The sequence below is a fragment of the Notechis scutatus genome, chromosome 2 (genome assembly GCF_049901735.1).
Source record: "Notechis scutatus isolate UNSWTSFEM ecotype Mainland chromosome 2, rNotScu1.2, whole genome shotgun sequence".
In the NCBI taxonomy this organism is placed as follows: Eukaryota; Metazoa; Chordata; class Lepidosauria; order Squamata; family Elapidae; genus Notechis; species Notechis scutatus.
In genome coordinates, this window is record NC_142010.1 from 76,473,625 (window position 1) to 76,497,080 (window position 23,456).

The 23,456-nt window shown below is 40.2% G+C and overlaps 1 protein-coding gene across 6 annotated transcripts in view; it reads left to right on the forward strand.

Moving 5' to 3' along the window:
* The first annotated feature begins 756 nt into the window (after nucleotides 1–756).
* The window catches only part of CAMK2A (calcium/calmodulin dependent protein kinase II alpha), a 149,903-nt gene continuing 127,203 nt past the window's right edge, over nucleotides 757–23,456 (forward strand). For all 6 annotated transcript variants that reach the window (XM_026686234.2, XM_087955175.1, XM_087955177.1 and 3 more), the window contains exon 1: nucleotides 757–923. In XM_026686234.2, the coding sequence (XP_026542019.1) occupies nucleotides 862–923 (62 nt within the window). In that variant the 5' untranslated portion in view covers nucleotides 757–861. The remainder of the gene's footprint in view (nucleotides 924–23,456) is intronic.

Here is a 23,456-nt window from a genome sequence, read left to right on the forward strand (position 1 = left end):
GGGAATAAAGCTCAGTAGCTGCGTTCCAGAAGATTTTTTTTCAGAGTCTAGATCAACTTTAGTTTTAGCTGTTCCCCCTACTGGAATTTGAGAAACACTGATATTTTCTGCTATGTTTCATTTATTCTCAAATCAGAATCACTAGAAGACCTTTAAAAGAATGTAGTTCTAATTTCCCTAAGTTATACCAAAAAGAAACTACAGAAGCAGCCTTTATCCCATCTTTACTAAGAAGCTGTGACTGAAGGAAGCATCATGTTTCTTTAAATCTTAGAACAGTTGCCAGGCAACCCAGCAACACCTGTCTTTCTGGAGTAAAGGATGCAGTTACCAGGGCAACAACATCCTGTCTTTTTGAATACCGTCCTGTAATGTGGAAACTGCAGTTTCCATAGTAATCTTTTTGACCTAATTTAATTCTTACTTGTGTGATCTAATTGTATTTTAATATTGACTTTTGTTGGCTTGTTGTTTCCAAAAGCCTTTTCCTTCAAAAAGCCTTTTTCCTTCGACCTCTTGTCCAACTCAAAATGCAGCTTCCTCACTCACAGACTCAGGGCGTAAGAGAGCTGCAGAAGCAGCAAGCAAAGCAAGTGTTTGGGAAGTAGTTACCCGGGCAACAGAACCAGGGCGTTCCGGAGGTGGTTGCTATGGAGAATTGGATGCTGACGAAGGCTTGGGAGACTGAGAAGACAAATTGCCCTCATCATTATCTCCAGGTTTGTCAATCATACATATTCACTTATTTACCTCCGAGAGGCAAACAGCACTAGGAGCAAAGAGCAAAAGGAGAACGTGTGCTCAAGGCAGAAACAGTGCCAGTATTAAACTTCACGCCAGGAGAGACAGTCACCATCCAGGATGGCAACCATCACCTGCAACCGGTTTACAGAAGAATATCAGCTCTTCGAAGAGCTGGGGAAGTAAGTTTGAGAAAGATCTGGGGGGAAAAAACCCGACTGTGTTTAATCTAATAGGAAATGTTGTGTTGTGCAGAAATGGGGGGTGGTTAGAAGCCTTGATCAGAATAAGTGAAGCTTTTATCTCAAGGCAAAGACAAGGCAATGTAGTGAACAACAACCATAAACTCATAGAAAAGCAGGGAAATGCAGGCACTAAAGAGAGCAGAAAGAGTGCACTAGGAGAGAGAAAAAAAAATAAGGGAATTGGCAAACATTACCAGCCTGCTGTTAAAATTAAGGCAGTGGAAATAAGCATGGGAAGGTTACAACTGCTTGCTGACACTGTTCTCTTATTGGAATGTTTGTTGGTTCAGCTGGTAGTTCTGAGTTGTCCCAGCCAGAGAGGTTAAGGGATCTATGCTCCTGTATAACAATTCTGTCATGTTGTGAATTTGGGAGAAGTTTATGCTTCATTTGTCTAGCAAGAGCAACTTCCCAAGGATGCCACTCTCTTCCCTGGGAATGGCCAGCCCCGTCCCATTGCTTTTTTCCTTTTTTTAAAAACGCTACTTCTTTTTAGATAATGATAAAGCCACCTTGAAATCTCTGAGTAAAAGCATCCAAGTCAGCGCAAGAGAGCATGCTATTTGGGTGCTGCAACATTGCAACAAACAGATGGGTCTACGTTTAATTTTGCATATTTCTAGCCATGTTTTTGCATGCACAATTACACAAGCTTCTGTTGAGGAGTTTGCACATGTGTCTGTCCAAGCTTATATCTGTGTGCATAAGAATATGTGTGAGTTTGTATTACAATATTGTTTACTCTTAGTGAAGCAAGTACAAAGTCACTTTATTTAATTTCTGGGAAACTAATCAAGAGCTATGTACAGTTTTAGGGAGAGACTGTTGGGGATTACGTGTATTTCATTCTTTATAATGCATCTTTATAAGACTAAAGGACATAATTCTTTATGTTCTATTTTTCAATACTGGCAGGATTTCTGACTCTGTAAATGATGCCTGAATATTTGTGTACTTTTTTTTTGAATCATGTATGTATTCTCTGATGTATTTGCTATTTTCATTGTGCGTCTATAAATGTATTCCTTTGTTTCAACTTCTCTGTTGTATGTTTGCATTTTTTTGTATTTGCAAAACATTATGGAAATATGCATTTCGATTTGAATATGTGGATGCTCTATTTACTGGCATTACTGTTTCTCTAAGAACACACATTGCTACTTTGCATCCATACACGCATTTGTGTGGAAGTACTTGGGCATATGCAATTTATACAACGAACCAAACTGGGGGAAAAATATATAGGACAAAAATGCATAATAAAGAGGCGAGGACATTTAATTCCTTTATTAGCACATGTCAATGTAAACAAAGGGCCGAGATAAAGTGTGCCAAATTCAATAAAAGTCAACTTTGTAAAAGTTGATAAAATCGAATGGTTTAGATGTTCCTGGTTTACATTTTTCACCAAACCTTATATTTATATTCATGTACATTTTGGAGATTAAATCATGTATGGGTGGCTGGTAAAGATGACTCAATGAGCAGGTCTCTGCAATAAATGGAGACATATGTTTCATTCCAATCCTTAACAAGCATTCTTAAGCATTCCCCCCCCCCCCTTTAATATGCACCTGGAAAAAAAAAAGTCAAGCTCAGTTTGTCAGGTGATTTCTAAAATGTGGACTAACTCTCCTATAGGATATCACCTGCAGGGATGGTTTGGACAGGAATTCAGCAGAATGTACACAAGGGTATGTGCAAGAGAGCAATGTTTCAACAGCACATGGCTCAGAAAGAAAAAAAAAGTGGGCAGCATTTTGAGTTCTGCAATAGTGATTCAAAAAGTTGCTGGGTTTTTTTTTGGGGGGGGGCACCAAAGTATTATTGTCCTTTGTGTTTTGTTTTCTGTCTCTTTCTGCTTGGATCCTCATTCACTCTCAATTAGTTTACTCAGGAATATATATGGACAACAGGGTGTGGCGTAGCTTCCATTTTTCTCTTCCTTTATCCTAGCACAGGTAGGAGATGGAGAAGCAAAAGAAAAATATTATTGCCATGGAAGAGCCCAGGGACAGTTGAATGTTTTCATGGCATTGAAATATTGTTGGTTATGATATGGGGTGGGGGCGCAGAGCGAGTGGGTGGGTGGAGATATAAGTTGCATGAAGAAGACTCTATCTTTGCAGATCTGCACCTAAACACTGTGCATCTATTGCCCTAAATATCTCATAGTCATTTGGCTTTATTAATGTCATCGAGCTATTGGGTCACATATTATTCAATCTTATTGCAAATGCCCAAATCCTTAGCAAGGAGGGCCAAACCAATAGGATTTTGTGGAGGGGTTCAACTTAACTTGAGGCAAGCTTATGGAATTGTCCTGCAATCTCCATATCTTCAAGATGAGATATTTTAAGACGATAACGTATGTTGGACAGTGCTAGAGATTGTCATCTGTAAAATGCAAATAACTATGTATTTACACCATGAATATACATACAGACGCATCTGTATTGGCTACTTATGTCCTAGTCATTAAACTGAGACCCAAATTGTTGTGAAATGTGTAACAAGAGAGTATTTAAGGAACTAAGGGATTAGGATTTAATTTTGGATAAGCCATCATTGGCATTATCTACAAATATTTATTTTTTTGAGGAATATCCAATGTCATGACCTCCTCATGTAATTTCAAATATGTAAAAAAACATATTATTTGGAGAAAAATATGTTTTAATTTTACATCATAATGAGCTTCTAAATCCTGCTAGATTTAAGATGGAAACCTAGTCCTATAGTCAAGTGGATAAACTTGGCTCTGTTATTCTCTCATAGCATGGCTTGGATGTTTCAAAGATTGGTACATCCCTCTCTAGTGTTAGTGCAGACAGGGGAAGGAAGCAAATGATGTAATGTATGCAATGGCTGATGCTGTGCCTCTTACATACTTGGAATATGTCACTGCAAGCATATAATGTGGAACATGTGTCATGATGTAAGAATTCTTGTGCTGTCATTTTGATGAAACCTAGCTATTGTGGATGCCTATGACATAATTGGGTATAGGACAACTTTACCCTACCAGTTGTCCTTTATATCGTTCAGACCACAACTTCCATAATTAACAAACAGCATGGTTAATATACAGTACAAATCATCAGGTTGGAGAAAATTGCCCTATAGTCATATGCTATTATTTGCCGGATGGTCAAAGAAACTGGCAATGCAGCTCTTTATGTTATATAAGACAAATACACTTGAGGTTGAGAAAGCAAAACAATGTTCTAAATTTATATTTGGCACACTAGGAAGAAGGGGCAAAAACAGATTGAGTTGATATCTTCCCAGTCTCTTCTGCTGTACAAAGTATTTATCATATTTTCATCCAGTAATTATATTTGTAAATTGGCTATGTATTGAAAGATTGATCTAAATTAAAAAAACATTCTATTTATCATCAATTCAAGATATGGATTAATTAAAAAGGTTTTCCAATTGATGTTTATATATATATATGGATATATAGATATATATATCCAAAGTCACTTTCTTTCTTTTAAAATGGCTTGTGTTGGAGTCTTAATAACTGGAGAAGTTTCCAGTATATTCACGTTATACAAAATGGTCTTGCATCAGATCCAGAAGGCATTATCTCAATGTTTTATGTAACAAAAGAAAAGGTAGGTTTCCATTAGAATGGATATAATGCTATTATTTATATGACTGTGTCAAAGAAAGCATCAAATTAATCTTGAAGAATGCTCTTTCAAGTCAATCACTCTTGCAGTAACATTACCTATACTGGGTAAGTAATACAGTTTAAGTTAGAGAGTGTATACAGAAAGATTAGGGGGGGGAAACAGATGCATTGAGTAAATATGATGCCTTGTTTTAGAAAGGTGATTACATCAAATGGTTACTGATTAGCACGAAGCACTAAACTTGCCCCATAGACTCATGCTAGAAATCTCTCTTGCTAAATGAATTATTTACACTTTTAAAATCTTGCTTTTCTCTGATAAAGAGTCCCAGAGCAATGAGGAAAATATCCTCAGGTCAACAGGCTGTACTCAATGACTCATTTGATCCTTTCCAGCTGTAAATTTACAGCTTATTATAATATTGAAATATGATTGCATTCATTTGTTCAACTATCTAGACTCATACAAAATGAGTTCCCAATGGTTCTAAAGCAGTTCACACAAACTCAGGATAATTAGAGAATTCTGAATAACCTGTTATTAGTTGCCAGCTGTTGCCACTAGCTAAGCTAATGTTCCCGACAGCAGTCTTTTCATCAAGGAAATCAATAATAAACTTACTGTAAGAACATAAGGATCTTGCTAGATTGGGTAAAACCAGTCCAGGACCTTGATTTCCATGGTGACCAACTAGGTTCTCATAAAAAGCCATAAAACAGCAGAAAACAGTAGTAATTCTTTTTCTGAATTTTTAAAATTAACTTATCCCTGCCAATGTTTCATTCATACTTCTGTGAGAATGCTCATATGTTCTTGTCACAAGGCAAAAGCAGGAATGAGGAGCCCAAATGTGATGTGTTTATACACTGCACTTCAAATAAGGGGGGATTTTTTTTTATTACTGAACAAAAATAGTTCAAATGATAATAAAGTCCCAAATTTACTTAGATTTTATGCTGCCAATTTCATAAGACCAATGGCAGCATACAATAAAAATTAAAATAAAATATAACATATTTAATAAAATATGTGCAAGAATACTAAAACAACAGCAACACCCCAACACTAAAATCTCCATGGTAAGATCATGCAGCAATCACATAATATCAAAACCTAAATTATAATCAACCTCCCTACTATTCCCATAACTCACGCTAGCTTATTCCCCCCCCCCCCAGCACACACACATAAACACACAAAAGAAACTAACATCGGAAAGATGATATCAATAACCAAAAGCTTCTGGCTCAATTCAGTTTTTAATTGGAAGCAAGGGATTGTTCTACAATGTTGGAGCCATTATAGAAAAATACACCTCTCGGGGCTTTGAACATGCACACACATACCTACCCAATCTTATGAAAATGCTAGCTCTTCAAAAGGTTTTCTAGCTATGCTCCAGTAGATCAGTTTTAATGAGAGAGTGCAGTCCTCAGGATGCTGTAGAAGATGAGGAAGCAGAGCCCAAGGACAGGGTTAAACACGTAATCAGTTTAGAGCCCCTATGCTTTCACAAGAGATCTAAATCCAGCCTCTCATGAATCCTGTTGACCCTTTAAAAAGGTAAAGGTTCCCCTTGTATATACGTGCTAGTCATTTCCAGCTCTAGGGGGCGGTCCTCTTCTCCATTACAAAGCCAAAGAGCCAGCGCTGTCCGAAGATGTCTCTGTGGTCATGTGGCCAGCACGATTAAAGCCTGAAGATGCACGGAACACTGTTACCTTCCCACCAAAGTAGTCCCTATTTTTCTACTTGCATTTTTACATGCTTTTGAACTGCTAGGTTGGCAGAAGCTGGGACAAGTAACAAGAGCTCACTCCATTACGTGGTGCTAGGGATTTGAACTGCAGAACTGCCGACCTTTCTGATAGACAAGCTCAGCTTCTTAGCCACAGAGCGACTGCGTCCTTATCGGATGCCAATTTGATTTAACTATTAGTATATTAGATTAATGTCAGAAGTTGAGTTCAAGGTACTAAAAGTTTATTACATTCTACCTATACACAAGAATCTGATCTACTAATGGTCAAACCAAATTGGCACTAGATAAGAGTCAATGGAATACATGGCGAGCTGGACTTAGGTCTCTTGTGGGAATATAAGGACTCTCAAATTATGATGTGTTTAACTTGCCCTTGGGCTCCACATGCTCATCTCCTACAAATAATTTGGCACAAAACACAGAAGGGTCTATAGGACAAACTCAGCACTTCCAGTTACACTCGAAAGCCTATTGGCAGCACCTCAGCCATTTCATTTTGTATAAATCGCACCTTTGCAGAGGCCTTTAAAGGCAGCCCTAAGTAACACATATCGCACTAATTTAATTGTGTGATAATGTGGGCATGAATTATTATTGTGGAATCTCCAAGTTCTAGACAAGGTTTCAGATGTTTTTTAAATGGTTAAGATACCAGGTTAGAAAGCAGAAGACCCAGAATTTAAATCCCACCTTAGCCACCCAAGTCACTGGCTGAATCTGTGTCAGTCAGTCTCTCTCAGCCCAACTCATCTTATAGGGTTGTTGTGGGGAAAACAGGAGGAAAGCATGTTGGATATTTTTCATCTTGAGTTACTTGTAAAAATAATAAAGGCAGGATACAAACAAATAAATGTTTATGCACACACACACAAAATAGGGAATATTCATTAATCTAGTAACATTTGTGCTTTTGGCATAATTTTTATCATTGATGACATAACCCATACCATTTCATTTTGATAGCCTTTCACTTTTTCTAGCCCAGAGGTCTCCAAACTTGGCAATTTTAAGACTTGTGGACTTCAATCCCCAGAATTCTTCAGCCCAGAAAATTCTGGGAGTTGAAGTCCACAAGTCTTAAAATTGCCAAGTTTGGGGACCCCTGTTCTAGCCCAACAATATCTTTTCCTTGATGAGTTAACCACATCTCTACATATCCCACATGTAGTAGTTTGACATAAAGGTGTACATGGCTTAATTATTTCTGGTGTGTAATTTTTATTTTTGCACAGTTGTCACACACTGTCGATCACAATCCCAAAATCTATTAGTTCAGACTGCATTTGTACATATTTGAAGTTAATATATCTTGTCTCAATATCTATTACACTGTTATCTTTATATTTTTAAATTTTATGGCCTATTTATCCAATCTAAAGATATTCCTTGGGATTTCATCACAGTCGTTTAATAATTTAGGTGATTGGGAAGTTTGATTACTTTCCATCCTTCTCTTTAGTTAATTGTGAGCCACTTTAAAATCCCCATCCAGATATCAAGCTGAATGCTTTCTTTCCTAGATGCTGGTAGTTTTCCTGAGTCTTCAGGATAGTCACCATGGGCTACTGCCCAATCCTAAAAAGTGCTTTTGGGTCAGATCCCAACACACCTGAAAGAAGACAATTTTCAAATGGCAAAAGAATAGTGTGGATTCCCCCCCCCCCCACTCTAGTACAGGGATGTCAAACTTGTGGCCCATGGGCCGGATGCATCATGTGCTGGCCCCACCCTCCCTCACCCAGTTTAGCGAAGGGGAAAAAAGTCCCGATGCATCATGTGATGCCACCTTGAAGATGTGTGTTTGACATCCCTGCTCTAGTAGAAAGCAAAGTGCTGTTGAAGGACTTTGTCATATTGTGCTTCCAGAATCCAGACCCATATTCAGAAGCTTGGTAAACCTGCCCTAGAAATAGGCAATAGGGGTCTTTGAATACAATTTTTGTTTATTTGTCTGTAGCCTCCTGTTTAATACTGTTGAATGTGTAGCATGGGCAGAAAATTATTTCAGCCAAAATTCTCTTAGGTTACTCTAGATCAGGGGTTTTCAAACTTGACAGCTTTAAGACTTGTGGACTTCAACTCGCAGAATTCCTCGTCTAGTCATGTTAGCTCAGGAATTCTGGGAGTTGAATCTACAAGTCATAAACTTGCCAAGTTTGAAGACCCTTCCTTGCTCTAGATCAGTGGTCCCCAACCTTTTTTGTGCCAGGGACCAGTTTCACGCAGAAACACTTTTTCAAGGACCGGGGGAGTCCGAGTTTGGTGGTTTGCTTGCAGACGTTTCATTATCTGACTAGGTAACATCTGATGTTGTTACCTAGTCGGGTAATAAAACGTCTGCCAGCAAACCACCAAGTTCAGGGAGCGCCAATGCCTCCTCATTGCAACCCTGAGCGACAGATAGTCCCTGCAGGACAGCTGAGAAGCCCCGCCTCTCGGCCCTGCCTTCCTCAGCTCCATCCCTCAGGTGTCTCCCTCCCTCCCTCAGCCTCATCCCTCAGGTGTCTGCCTTGTTCCTCTCTCAGTCGCTCTCTCACTCCTCCACCAGCCCAGGAAGAAACTGCTTCAAAGAACCCTGCAGGGTGGCTTTTCCTGTCGGCGCAGCTCTTCCGAAGCGCCCGTTCACCCCCACCCCGCTGCCCACGGTTCAATCCAGTGCTCCGTTCTGCTGCCTGCCTTCGTTTCTGGTGGTTTCGAAGCACAGCTCCTCCGAAGCGCCCATTCACCCCCGCCCGCCCCGCCGCCCGCGGTTCAATCCAGTGCTCCGTTCTGCCTGCCTGCCTTCGTTTCTGGTGGTTTGAAGCACAGCTCCTCCAGCGCCCGTTCACCCCGCCCCGCCCCGCCGCCCGCAGTTCAATCCAGTGCTCCGTTCTGCCTGCCTGCCTGCCTTCGTTTGTTTCGGAGCAGCTTCGGCTGAGTAAAAGAGGCGAATAGTATTATTCTCAGCCGAAGCTGCTCCGAAACAAACAAAGGCAGGCAGGCAGGCAGAACGGAGCACTGGATTGAACCTGGATTGATTGGCGGCGGGGTGGGGGTGAACGGGCGCTTCGGGAGAGCTGCGCCGACAGGAAAAGCCACCCTGCCAGGTTCTTTGAAGCAGTTTCTTCCTGGGCTGGTGGAGGAGCGAGAGAGCGACTGAGAGAGGAACGAGGCGGGAGGAAACCGAAGCCACTGAGCCAGAGAGCAGGACAGGCTTTGGTTGCTTCCTTCCTCCCCTTCTTTCATTTGTGTCCTTGATCCCTGATCCCAGCAGCATTCACCGAAGGCGAAGAAAGCCGCCATTTTTATTTTATTTTTATTTTCTTTGCGGCCCAGTGCAAAGTGATTCATGGACCGGGACCGGTCCGCGGCCCGGTGGTTGGGGACCCCTGCTCTAGATGATCAGAGAGTTCTGCTTATTGTTTATTTATATGCCATTGCAGATTTTGAGGTCTGTTAGCACATGCTGTGAGCCTCTTCTGTTGGTTAGCAGCAATCCTAAACAGTTCTATGGAGCCAATGACATGTTCTCCTTACTGTTTCTATTCCTGACTAGGGCAATTCTCTTTTTCTCTATAAATAATGGAGTTCAGCATATTTCAGAATGATTGGGGTACACTAACATTTTTTCAGCCATATATTTTCTCAGGCTTCCCTGTGAGCCTAAACATGGGAGTGTTGTGTGTGTGCTGCTTTAAGGAGTTGACTCATGAAATTGAATGCAACTCATAAACTGAAGCAATTAGAAGTTGCTTCAACAATTAGCAGAGAGGTGCGTTTCTTGCATTCACACAGGAGCCAAAGTACTTCTTTCCAAATCATTTTTAAGGTAGGTGCTGCTCTAGTAAATTGGAATTTAGAAATGTACTGTCCCAGAAGTCTCGTCCAACCTAGTGAATTCTGAATACCAATAACTGTGCTAAGATTCAGATGCAAACATTTCACCTTAGCTTCTGCCTCAGAGCTGTCCTTTCCTGCACAGGAGGAAGAATGAACAGTTATCTCTCAAGGACACTTCAATACACAGCAGTATAATAAGTTTAATAAATAAAATTAAAAAGAGGACAGCAAAACCTGAGAGGCTGGTTAACGATTCCAAATTAAGGCACATTGATTCCCTTCCCCTGCATCCTCTCCTTTCACCTTTCCTTTATAGAATGACTCGGGGGTACTGCCTACATTAAGCAACAACTGATTCTCACAATCATTCTTGAACACGGTTTTAGTTTTCTCTCGTGTCAATGCGTTAGTACTGATACAATTCTGTTCGGCAGGCATATTGGTCTGTCTTCCTGCCCATCTTTTACTCATCGGCTGTGAGATCAGTTGTTGTTTTTTTTAAAAGTGCTAAAGTTGTGATAGAGCTGTGGTGGCACAGTGGTTAGAGTGCAGTACTGTAGGCTATTTCTGCTGCCTGCTGGCGGCCTGCAATTTGGCACTTTGAATCTCATCAGGCTCAAGGTTGACTCAGCCTTCCATCTTTCTGAAGTCGGTAAAATGAGGATCCAGATTGGGAGGGGGGAATGCTGACTCTCTAAACCACTTAGAGAGGGCCATCAAGCACTGTAAAGTGGTATATAAGTCTAAGTGCTATTGCTAAGTGCTATTGTCACCTAGAATTGGGAGGTCATGGGTCAATGGGTGCCAGAAGAGATAGAGAGATGGGAAGAGGCCAGGATTTCTGTGTATCATAACCAATTTCTGCAAACTGGCTAGATAATACCCTTGCCAAGACTGCTGGCTTTGTTCAGAAAGTTTTTGTGGAGATCTTTATCAAAAATTTTGTAAAAGTTCAATCAATCTTTACTGGCTCTGTAAGCCACTTGCTTAATGAGACTCACAAAGAAAGCTCAAAGGGGAATGAGACAGGACTCGCCTTTACAATGTTTACCATTGCACATGTTTGTCACAGGAATTAAAATAAATGAACAGAGACAAGCTCTTTAATTTGGTTTCATGTTTCGCTACGCTTAAAAAAAGAGAGAAAGAAAACCAGGGATCGTGGTTCTTTCTACAGTACTTGAAACATGATCATAGGGACAAGGTTGCCTTTGTATTTGCAATTTGAATTACATTTTGTTTCCTGGCCTTGTCTTCGTTTGAACTTACTTCATGCAGAAAATTATTTGTGTTAGTTTTAAACACACAATGGATTACTATTGGATTTCAATAACTTGTTAAAAAAAAGAGGTAAAAAGTCTATTTTAATTTCCATATAAGTTTTTTAAAATATTAAACATTAATGCCCGCTCAAAAAAGAAAAAAAAATGTGACTATTGCTTTCAAGTAAGGGACACTTTAATTATGCAAAATGTGATATATTTGCTCATTATTATATAGAAAGAACTTTGCAATAATTTTAAACTCTACTTGAAAGACAACATTTACATTCCTGGTGTGACCATGCTTTGCATGTGATTGCTTGTATGCATTTGTTTTATTATTTTAGCAATAGCACCTCCCCCTCTGATTTTGAACCTGCCACCTCACTGTGATTTGATTGCATAAAATCACTAAGTGTGACAGTTGGATTTATTTCTCTGCACAGTGCAGACTGGTAGAATTAAGCATGAGAGAAAAAGTGACAACACATTACTCAGAGCGATGCCTCCTGGCACAAGAGTGGGTGTATCTAAATGGTTGTCCCACTCCTCTTCCCTCCCCTCCCCCGCAGCATGAGAAGGCAACCTTCCCAGAATCCACTGTTTCCCCATTCCTCAGATTTGACAATATGGTTAAGGTCCCAGCAGCCTTTTTTCATTGGCAAAACGAAAAAAAAACTGGCTTCTTCTGGACGAGCTTTTGTTAAGGCAGTGGAATAAAAAAATGGAGAGGAGCTAATATTAAAAAGCAAAACAAAACAGATGGTTTTCTTCCTCATAACTGTCATAATGTACTCAGTCATTCAGCCCCTACTGAGAAATAGAAGAAGGGCAAAGGAAGCGAGTGAAGAATATAGAAAGGGACGAAGAGAGCAAACTGCTGTGCATAAAGAAACTGGAGGGGATCCAAGCAGGGGGAAGAGGGGAGGAAGAGAGAGAGAGAGAGAAAGGGAAAGAAAAAGAATAGAATAACTCTTGCTGAGTTCTTGGAATCCACCCCCATTGGCAGGTGAAAGAAAAGGCTAAGTCAAATTATCATGAGGCACCATATAATCAGGCACCTCATTCCAGAGATGTACAGGGGGGAAAAGAGAGATTTTCTTAAAAAATAAGAAGAAAAAGAATATTCCCAACCCACACTCTTCTTGCTAGCAAAGAGACAAACTCTTAAAATGGTTTCATGGAGGAGGAATGCAAGGGAGGCAGGCAGGCAGCCTCCAAGCTAACAAGTGAAGTGTGAACAGGGGAGTAAGAAAATGGTCTTTGCTTCCAAGATGCTGCTGTTGCAAGGATCTGGCAGCTCTCAGAGTCTGAAAGCAAAAGGAAGCCCCTGTCTTCCCATCACAAGGCAGGAAAAAAATATAAGAAAGAACAGCAGAGTTTATTGATAAAAGTACTAGACTGAGCAAAGTAAAACAGGACAGACCGTGTTGAAAGTCACAATAGCCCTTCACCTATTGTACCCTCCCAAATGTTCAGAATGCAGCTCCAGTTCCTCAAGGAAGCTATGATCTTTGGGCCTTTTCCACCTGTCCTTGGGTTTGCTGAAAATGATGCCGGCATCTCTCTCTCTCTCTCTCTCTCTCCCTCCCTCCCTCCCTCCCTCCCTCCCTCCCTCGTTTTAAATTACTGCAATGAAGATCCTCATTGACAATGCCTAGCAAATTTTGAGCATCTTGATGCAGTTCTTCAGGGCTTTGGGGAAAAAAAGAAAGACAACCGTTCAACACAAGGACCGCTAAGAATCCTTTGAGCCTATTTTTATTCCCTCTATTTTTCTGCAGAATAGGACAAGCCTTAGCAGACGGTGACTGACCTAAAAAAAAGCTAAACTGGGTTAACTTGGCTAGGGTTTGGATGGATGGCTACCAGGAAATTTGGAGTAGAGTAACTTGGAAGTTGAAAAACAGTAACGTGGAAACAAGGCAATGGCAAACCCCATCCATCTCTTTGTTGGGAAAAATCACATGTTACCAAGAGCCAAGCTTGGCACAAAAGTTGACCTCATCTGTCTATTCATGCTAATGTATAATAAATCAGAAAACTGTCTGGCTGAAATTCACACAGAGCATTACTATTATGACATCAATGAAGCAGAGTTGATTGTGTTCATACAATATAAGTGCCTAAATAAATCATACAATGACCTAGTTCACACAACATGTTAAGGCAATGGCTGTCTCCTCCCAACACTTTTTCAATTGAGATTAGAAAATCATGCAGGCTCAGCTAGTCTGTGTGAAATTCATTGCAACTGGGAGGGGGATATCTATTTCTGCCTTTGAATTTCCCTTTGTAAAAGGGGAAGGCATACATCTCTTAGGGAGGGTTCATAACTCTGCACATATGGTGGAGTTGCCTTCCTTGGTATGATGCTAGTCTAAAATTAGGGGAGGGGGGGAGGAAGAAAGTTTTCCTTGTTGCTGCTACCACTTTCTTCTTCTTTTACCCGGAATCCTCGAAAGAGTCTTGCAATTTAGAAAATAAAAGAGATGGAATGTTCTTGTCATGCCAAAAACAAAAAAAAATGTCCCCATCTGCATATTGAGTTGACAAGACTGTTGGGCCATAGGCAATGTGAAAACTAGGGAACTCGACCAAAGGATATGAAGATAAGTGGTGTCAGATGTGACTGGATAAAGAAAATAAGGAATTCTGACTTGCTCTATTTTGCTTGGTTTGGTTATAGTATTTAATAAATACATGTACATTTTGTTTATTTCATGTAAGCTATCCTAGGAATATAGTAGCAATAAATACCCAAAGAATAATTGAACATGAAGAAAGGATTGCATTGTATCTCCAGAGAGAAGAATTACCTTGCTTCCGAGAGACATTTTGGATGATGTGTTCCGGGTTGTAGCCTCAACTGAGAATGTGATAAAGCAATCAGTCAGGGCCATGAAGTGGTCACCTCAGGGAGAAATTGAGCTCTCTGAGAGGGCTATAAAGAGTTAGTTGTTCACTGTGATTCTATTGCTTGTGAAAAGGGTGGAGCTTATGAACATTTCTACCTTGCATGGAGGACAAACTACTTTAGCCAACACTGAGTAGGTGGCTTGGGAAGGAGAGGGGATGAAACAATATACCATGTATATACCACAGCAGTGGCGCAGTGGTTAGAATGCAGTACTTCAGGCTACTTCTGCTGATCACAGGCTGCCAGCAGTTTGGCAGTTCGGGTCCCACCAGGCTCAAGGTTGACTCAGACTTCCATCCTTCTAGAGTTAGTAAAATGAGGACTCAGATTGTTGGGGGCAATATGCTGACTCTGTAAACTGCTTAGAGAGGGCTGTGAAGCACTGTATAAGTCTAAGTGCTATTGCTATGTCTTGCCTTCAAAGATTTTCCTCAGATCTTCCTCATATCCCAGAAATGAGATACTGCTGAATATGCTGATCAGTATAACCAGGAGTTTCTCCACCCACAGGGAGCACTTCCAAAGACATTTGGTGATCAGCCCTGAGCATTAAATGTCCCCATAAACCAGAGGTGGTATTCAGCAGGTTCTGACCAGTCCTGGAGAACCAATAGCGGAAATTTTGAGTAGTTCGGAGAACCTGCAAATAACCACCTCCGACTGGAGGTTTTACAGTATCCTTCCCCTGCCACGCCCACCAAGCCGCGCCCACAGAACCGGTAGTAAAAAAAATTGAATCCCACCACTGCCATAAATCAAAAAATAGTGCTGTTCCTTCTCCTGTGAAGTCATTCCCCTCACATCTTTCTGTTAAGAGATTGCTTAGTGGTACAAGGGGGCAGATGAGATGACCTATAAAGTGTCTTCTACCTGACTCTGTGGTTTCTTCCCCAAACCCCAAAAACTTTAACCTTAGACTGTCTACTATTGACCTCACCCCTTTCCTAAGAGGTCTGTAGGGGGTGTGCATAAGCACACCAATCATGCCTACATTCCCTGTCCTATTGTTTCTTTTTATTTTTCTTATATGTATCCATTTCATGTATTCATAACTATGTTTATACTTACACCTATTATCTTGTAAGCGATTGACAAATCAAATAAATAAATAAAATAAATAAAGTCACCAGGAGTTAAAACTGATCTGGAAAAATGACAAACGGGCTAATAGCATTTTTGAAGGTCCTATCTCATACTCTTAACTGGAATTTGTGTACTCTTTATACAACTTATACAACTTGCTTTTAGTGACATGGGAGTGAGGTCCCCCCCCCCTTTGGTGAATGCCTCCTTTGTAACCTCAAAACAAATTAGTGTTAAAATTGGAGAGTTCTGTTTAAAACTTCAGCTCATTTATACCTGGTGTGAATCATGTCAACTCTCAGCAAGATGGGATGAAACGATTAAAGAAACCAGTGTTTTAAAACCGATGAATGACAAGTTACAGCTAGCCTACATATAAAGAGAACAGAATTGTCTCTTTCAAAGTGTATATGTTCCGGAAGTAACCAGAAGGATGTGTATGCAAGAGCATATTGTGTGAAGAGCTGTGTTCTGTGACAGGTATTCACTGTGTTCATATTTTAATTTGCATGTAGGTGGTTGAGTGGGTGAGGTGTCTCGATTGGCATTCAGACATGCTTGCAGTTTGAGGGTGAATACTGTATGTTCCTCTACTTGTCCTTGCCCCTCCTTCTCCAATAATTTCTCTATACTGCTTTCCTGATGAACACAGATACAAATGAAAAGAGTCCACGGAAGGGCTGAGAATTAAAGGATCTAACAAGACATATATCCTTATATTTATCAAGTGATAGTATATTTTGAAGAAGGCTGCCTCTTTTTGAAATTGCAACAAACATGAAGCTGAAGGGAAGGAGAAGTGAATAGTTTTCTCCCCTGAGGCTCTTCCTTCCATGTTCCTAAAGGGTTATCTTCTTCTAAATAAAGGACCATCTGCAAGCTCCTTTGTGACCAGTGAGGAAACTGGTTCACAGAAAGGCAGTTAAAAAAGGAAGTGAGGTAGATTCTGCCCTTATACAACTTTGGGTTATATTTGTGATAGATAGGAAGCAGTTTAGTTGTTGGAATTTTTTCAACCCCATCCCTTTCTTTGCAATCATTCTTGCCAAAGTCACTCTAAGAATTGCCTTTGAAAGAAGAATTACTTTCAATTTAGGCAGATGCCAAACAGTCTGACAAATAGCAATCAATCTGTTTAATGCCTGTTAAAGTAATGGTTTTGCTACTGCACATGTATTCCCCATATGCACACAAAGACGCACAATTACTGATGTCTTACTAGTTTCTAAATAATAGGAATATAGCCAGGAAGGGCATACAGATTTCCTCGACCTACAATCATTTGTTTAGCGACCCTTCGAAGTTACAACAGTACTAAAAAAAAAAAAGACTTATGATTATTTTTCACACTTGAGACCATTACAGCATCCCTGTGACCACATGATCAAGATTCAGATGCTTGGCAACTGGCATGTGCTTATGACTGTTGCAGGGTCTCAAGGTCAATGTGCAATCAATTAATAATTGTGACTTTCTGACCAGCAAAATCAATGGGGAAGCCAGATTCATTTCAATAACCATGTTACTAACTTAAACAACTGCAGTGATTCACTTAGCAATTGCAGCAAGAAAGGCGGTAAAATGTGGCAAACTCACTTAACATCTGTCTCACTTAGCAACATAAATTTTGGGCTCAGTTATGGCCGTAAATAGAAGTCTAGTTGTACTCGTCTTTATACAGCAATGATCAATCTAAAGTCATGTTAATAAGGTTTTCAGCCCAGACTGTGTGGCAAGAATAGAGGAAATCTACTGTAGATTATGAATTAACATCCCAGCTCCTAAGCTCACATCTAATAGCAATAGAACTGCATCCAAGTCTAATTAAACATCTTTTTGAGATGTTCAGGATATGAGACATAAAATCTCTTGTGGTACCCACCCCATTTTAAAATAAAAATAAAAAAAATCACAAAATCACAAAACCAATACATTCAAGCTTATTGTTCCAAGTTCATGCAAACAGTTCATCTTAATTTAATTAACTTCCTTCCGGTTCCTTATAAAAATGGATTAGTGGCTTCCAAAATGCAAACAATTTTTACAATTGAGAATCTCTAAGGATAGCAGTATCATCAGAAACAGACAGCTCAAGCTGTAAGTGCTGAATAAGCTCCCAATGTATATCCTTTAAGTAAGCCAAATAATATAAAATTCTATCAAGGGATTAAAAGTACAGTCCAAAATGGGTGAGAAGTTACTTTTTTAAAAAAAAAAAAAAAAAGTCAGCTGTTTTTAAAGTGGGATATCCTCATAATGTAACCTTTCTGTTAAAGCTACCTATTAACCCAATCTGTTTCATCCTGCATTATTACTAGATGCCTTGGGTCACCTCCCTATTCTCACCTGATCCCCTGCTGCCAAGCTAGAATAGAGTAAGAAACAGCTCTCCATTTGCATGGAACACCAGTTTTCCTGTGCATATGTTTGCATTAAGGAAAACCAAAAATGCATGGAAAAATATACTCACTCTTTCTCAACTCTAGAAGGAGGCAATGAGAAACTCAGTGGTGGGATTCAAATTTGTTTACTACTGGTTCTGTGGGCATGGTTTGGTGGGCGTGGCAGGGGAAGGATACTGTAAAATCTCCATTCCCTTCCCACCCCACTAACCTGCTTTCCAGCTCCGTTCTCCTTTGCAGAAGAAGACCCAGCCGATCAGCTAGGACTTGGGAGGCAGAGAATTGGAGGCGAGGCCAGTCAGAGGTGGTGTTTGCTGATTCTCAGATCTACCCCAAATTTCCTCTACCGGCTCTCCAGAACTGGTCAGAACCTGCTAAATACCACCTCTGGACAAACTACTTCCAAAATCTTGCCAAGAAATCTATTGGTATTGCCAGGAGTCAACACTTGACTCAAAGCCAAAAGTAATAACAAAAAGGATAAAAGCAAGAACTTATCCTAATATCAGTCCTATATCCTAGTATCCGTCCCATTGCTGAGCTGAAGTGTTCTTCACCCGACAGAAAACAGCAGCCTGAAATTTGCCGTCCCAGTTGTCATTTCCTATCTTGGCTCTGTTTTCATTCTCTACTTGACTCCTTGCCAGGTAAATGTGCAATCAATTAATAAGAAAACTAGAGACAGATATCAAGGTTACACCGAACAGGCTAGGGTAAAAGTGGGAAAGTTGTTGATTCCAGATATGAAGCTTTCCGCTGGCTGAAGAGTTGCATTTCAAAATAAATATCTTGGTCTGAATAAAATAAGAGAGCAGCTTTACTTCCACGGGAAGTACCAGCTCTCCATTCAAATAATAAGCATTATTTTCAGAAGCACTTGTATCTCGGGAGGGAACACATCATTGTTATAAGTGCTGCTGTGGAAGAACTATTATCTGTAGCATAGGGTGGAGAAAATACAGGCCTTTAGAAGTCTTTTCTTTCCATCTGAAAAGCTTTTTTGAATGGGCTTCTTTCTTGAGCCTTTTTTTAAAAATCACTCTTGTCCCTTCCCCTCTTATCCAGAGATGTCTCAGTCCAATTTCCAGGTGCCTCCTCTAAACAGCATATCTTTTGGAATCTGTGACCTTTCAAATAAATCTCACAATTTCACCTTCACTCCCTTCATGTTCCAGTTTTTCTAGGCTGAAGTGTCGGTTATTGCTATGAGCCTTGTTTGTTGTACATATTGGATTGTATATTTGTATATACAATACAATATATATGGTATATTTGTATATTGTAAAGGCAGAGATAAACATTCTTTCAGAATTGTTTTAGACGATGCCATACCAGATTTCTGCTTTTTACATCCTTTGCAAATATTTACCCATTATATAATCTCTGATGTTTTATGTATAAACACCTTCCCCTTATTTCCATAAAATAATCCCAAATGTTATAAACAATTCATTATCCAGGGGAACCATGTTCCTTGTTACATCCCCCTTAGAGTCCATTGTTGTTTGTTTTTTTGTCACCCTGCAGTAAATTTTTCGGAGTGTTTTTTGTGTGTGCAAACTTCTGAAGTTAAGGGGTGTTGTTACCATCTCCTTGCATAGACTAACCAAAATACATCCTTTTAAGAAAGAGCCTCTTCTTAATATAATTTGCATTGCCATGGCAACTAGTCTCCAGCCATTAAGGAGCCTCTTTACAAGTTTGCAAAAACCTGCGGTGGATGGGCTATCTTTTTTCTACAACAGCTGCATTGTTATACTTTTTCTTTGCTAAAAGTGTCTGTACGTTGTTGCCTTTAAGATTATTGCACTAGAATGAAGTCTTTCTCTGGAAGAAATGCTTCCTCTTGGGTTGGGGTAGCCCTAAAGCCATGTGGGGAAATCTGTGATGTCACCTAATTTGCATTGCTAACTATAGAGATACAAGAGATAAGGAGCTGCTATGTACAGGAGCAGCTGCTTATCAGCTGTAGCTAATGTGTCATGCCCCAATTATAGTGCACTTAATCTAAGCATAGCAGGCAGAAATAAACAGCTGTGGGAGCAATCCTGAATAGGAGATGGAATCAATAAAATGGATATTATGAACTTAATGTATTACAGTCAGGTGGGGATTGGAAGAGGCAACCCCATTATCAAATCTAGCATGGCACCACAGGTGCAAAGCAGCTGCAAGAGAGCTATAGCTCCAAAGAAGTAGGGTGTGCAGTTGAAGCTTGAATGCACTAATGAACCCCTCTGGGAATTGAGTGAGTATCATCTTTGCTTCCACCCACCTGCCCTCCTACTCCAGCCAGGTACTGGTGCCTGTTAAGGAGAAATTGTCACAGAAAGATTCTCACTTCCTCCTCTCCGGCTGCTGGAAAAGCAGGGATGATTTAGACAAAAGCATGGAAGGGGAGGGGGGAATGGAAAGGGAGCAGTGGCTCCTCCATGGAGGAGAAATGAAATATGCCTTTTTCGCCATTCAAATTAAATCTTTGGTCCTCTGAACATATGGAGTATTAATTATCTTCATAATTCACTGACAAAGAATAATGCCTAGCTTTCCACTGTGAAGAGCAAGCAGGAGGATCTCAGGCAGTGACATACTATTCTTGCTTTCTTCTGCTCTCCTGTCCCCAAACCCTGTTCACTTCCACGTTCTAGCTGTCATGTGACCAGGAATGGTGGTTTCAAGCCAGGAACGTTTTTTGTGTGAGGATTTGCTTCATTCTGCCAATTTCAATGCACACATGCTACTTCTCTTGTTCATATCCTGTTGGGTTCCTATTTGAAATAAGGTTTATATTTAAATGACCTCACCCTTGCACCCCGGTGGGAAAATCAATTAGTCATCCTTATCTATGGAGCAGGCTATAGGGAGGAAGGCAGAGGGGAACAGGCTTGTGCTGAAGATAGTAATAGTAACAGCAATAGCACTTATATACCTCTTCGCAGTGCTTTACAGCATTCTTTGAATGGTTTTTACAATCTCAGCATACCGCCCCCAACAATCTGGCTCCTCATTTTACCAACCTTGGAAGAATGGAAGGTTGAGTCAGCCCTGAGCCAGTGAGGATCCAACTCCTTGCAGTGAGCTAAATTGAACTTGTTTCCAGCTTTTGGGCCCATTAAATAAGACTTTTTTTTTTTTGTAAGCAAGCAGTGTTTCTACAACACCATAGAAATCTGCAATAAACAGGCACTTTAAGGTTTCTGTCCTAGCTAATACAGTCCCTGTTCTGCTTTACCATTTCCTACCTAAGAGTCATTAATTTATTTTCAGAATAAAAAACCCACTGTGGATGGCCACATTTCTGTTTTGTTTACTTCAACTTTTGGAGGGAGATAAGGAGAGGTTCTCAAAGTTTTAAACCATCAATTTTGCAGCGCACTCAGAAAATGTAAAGGTAGCCAAAATATATTTTGGGTGTCACCAGCAGCCTGTAAAATCCCCAGTTTAGGTGAAGCAGAAAGAATACCTTGGGTTCTGAGGAGGGTTTTTTTTAGAAGAGATCTAACAGATTCCCTGATTCTATACAATATTTGATATAGTGGTTAAGGCACTAGAAATCAGGAGATTGTGAGTTCCACCTTAGGCATAATGCCAACTGAATGATCTTAGGCCGGTCACTCACTCTCAGCTCTAGGAAGGAACCACTTCCAAAATCTTGCCAAGAAAAACTGCAGAGATTTGTCATGGACTCAAAGGCATAATAAATAAATAAAATAAATCCCATCTGTCCAGAGGTGGGTATTCAGCAGGTTCTGAACAGTTCTGGAGAACTGGTAGCAGAAATTTTGAGCAGTTCGGAGAACCGGAAAATACCACCTCTGACTGGCCCCACCGCCATCTATTCTCTGCCTTTCAAGTCCCAGCTGATTGGCTGGGTCTTCTTTTGTTAGGAGCTGGAAAGCAGGTTAGTGGGGTAGGGAGAGAATGGGATTTTGCAGTAATCTTCCCCAGGAGTGAGGAGGGAATGGAGATTTTACAGTATCCTTCCCCTGCCACACCCACCAAGCTACGCCCACAGAACCGGTAATAATTTTTTTTGAATCCCACCACTGCATTTGTCCCTATTACAAATGAAAGATCAAGGTGCATATTATAAGGAAGAAAGGGCATATGAAAAATGATAGTGATCAGAGTACCTTAGCCAAGAAGATTATTTAAAAAAAACAAGAAAAGGAGAAACCTATATCTTAAGATGCATCCACAAGTAAATTTGCCTTCTTTGCTTTCATGTAAAATTTTTTTCAGACAAATTGTTTCCAGTCTTTTAGAGGAATATAAACAAGTAGGAAAAGGCATAATAATAATAATAATAATAATAATAATAATAATAATAATAATAATAATAATAATAATAATAATAATCATCATCATCATCATCATCATCATCATCATCATCATCATCATCATCATCATCCTAGAAAAATGGAAAGAGCCACATTTATAGTATTTGTGGAAATTATACTGCTGGCTGGAAGTCAACCAGAGGCTCATAACTGTGTCAGATCTATTGTCTGGGCAGTGAACCATCAATACAGTCAGCCACAAAAGGCGTAGTGTCCATTATATTGAGTACCCATAGAGCAGTGGTGGGATTCAGCCAGCTTGCACCACTTCGGGAGAACCGGTTGTTAACTTTCTGTGCAGTTTGGTGAACTGGTTGTTGGAAGAAATCACTAGGGCAGAGAGCCAGTTGTTAAATTATTTGAATCCCACTTCTGCAGTAGAGGCCACTAAAAAGAGAAGATCAAGTTTTTTTAAAAAAAGCACCTGATTTTATTTCCATTGAATTAATTAATATAATTGTATTCCATATAATTAACCATTCATTTCTTAACATTCACAAAGAATAACTGATATACGCTGGAAGCTGTATCAAGCACTTGGGCTTGCAACATTCCCATGATGCTCTTATCCTCACTTAGCAATAATGCTGTATGTTTTTCCATACGCAGAATAAACAGTTTAAAGGACCTAAATGCAATGAAATATTATTGCACATTTTTTCAATCTGACATAATTTTATGTTTTTGAAAGGTATGCAGAATGGAGGGGAGTTGCATATCAGAAGTGTCTTGGCCGTTCCCTACTTATATTCATTTTGGGGTGGATCTAGCAGACCTTTTTCCTAGCAGAAAGGTTGATAATAGAAAATAGGTAAAGGTTCCCCTCGCACATGCGTGCTAGTCTTTTCCAGCTCTAGGGGGTGGTGCTCATCTCCGTTACAAAGCCAAGGAGCCAGCACTGTCCGAAGATGTCTCCATGGTCATGTGGCCGGCATGACTAAATGCCGAAGATGCATGGAACATTGTTACCTTCCCACCAAAGTGATCCCTATTTTTCTGCTTGCATTTTTACATGCTTTCAAACTGCTAGGTTGGCAGAAGCTAGAACAAGTAATGGGAGCTCACTCCGTTACGGGGTGCTAGGGATTTGAACCGCAGAACTGCCGACCTTTCTGATCGACAAGCTCAGCATCTTAGCCACTGAGCCACCACATCCCCCTTAATAGAAGGTAGCCTGGTGTAATCCAGCTGTGATGATTTTTCCAGTAGCAAGTGGCAGGCTGCAGGCTTCTCCTTAA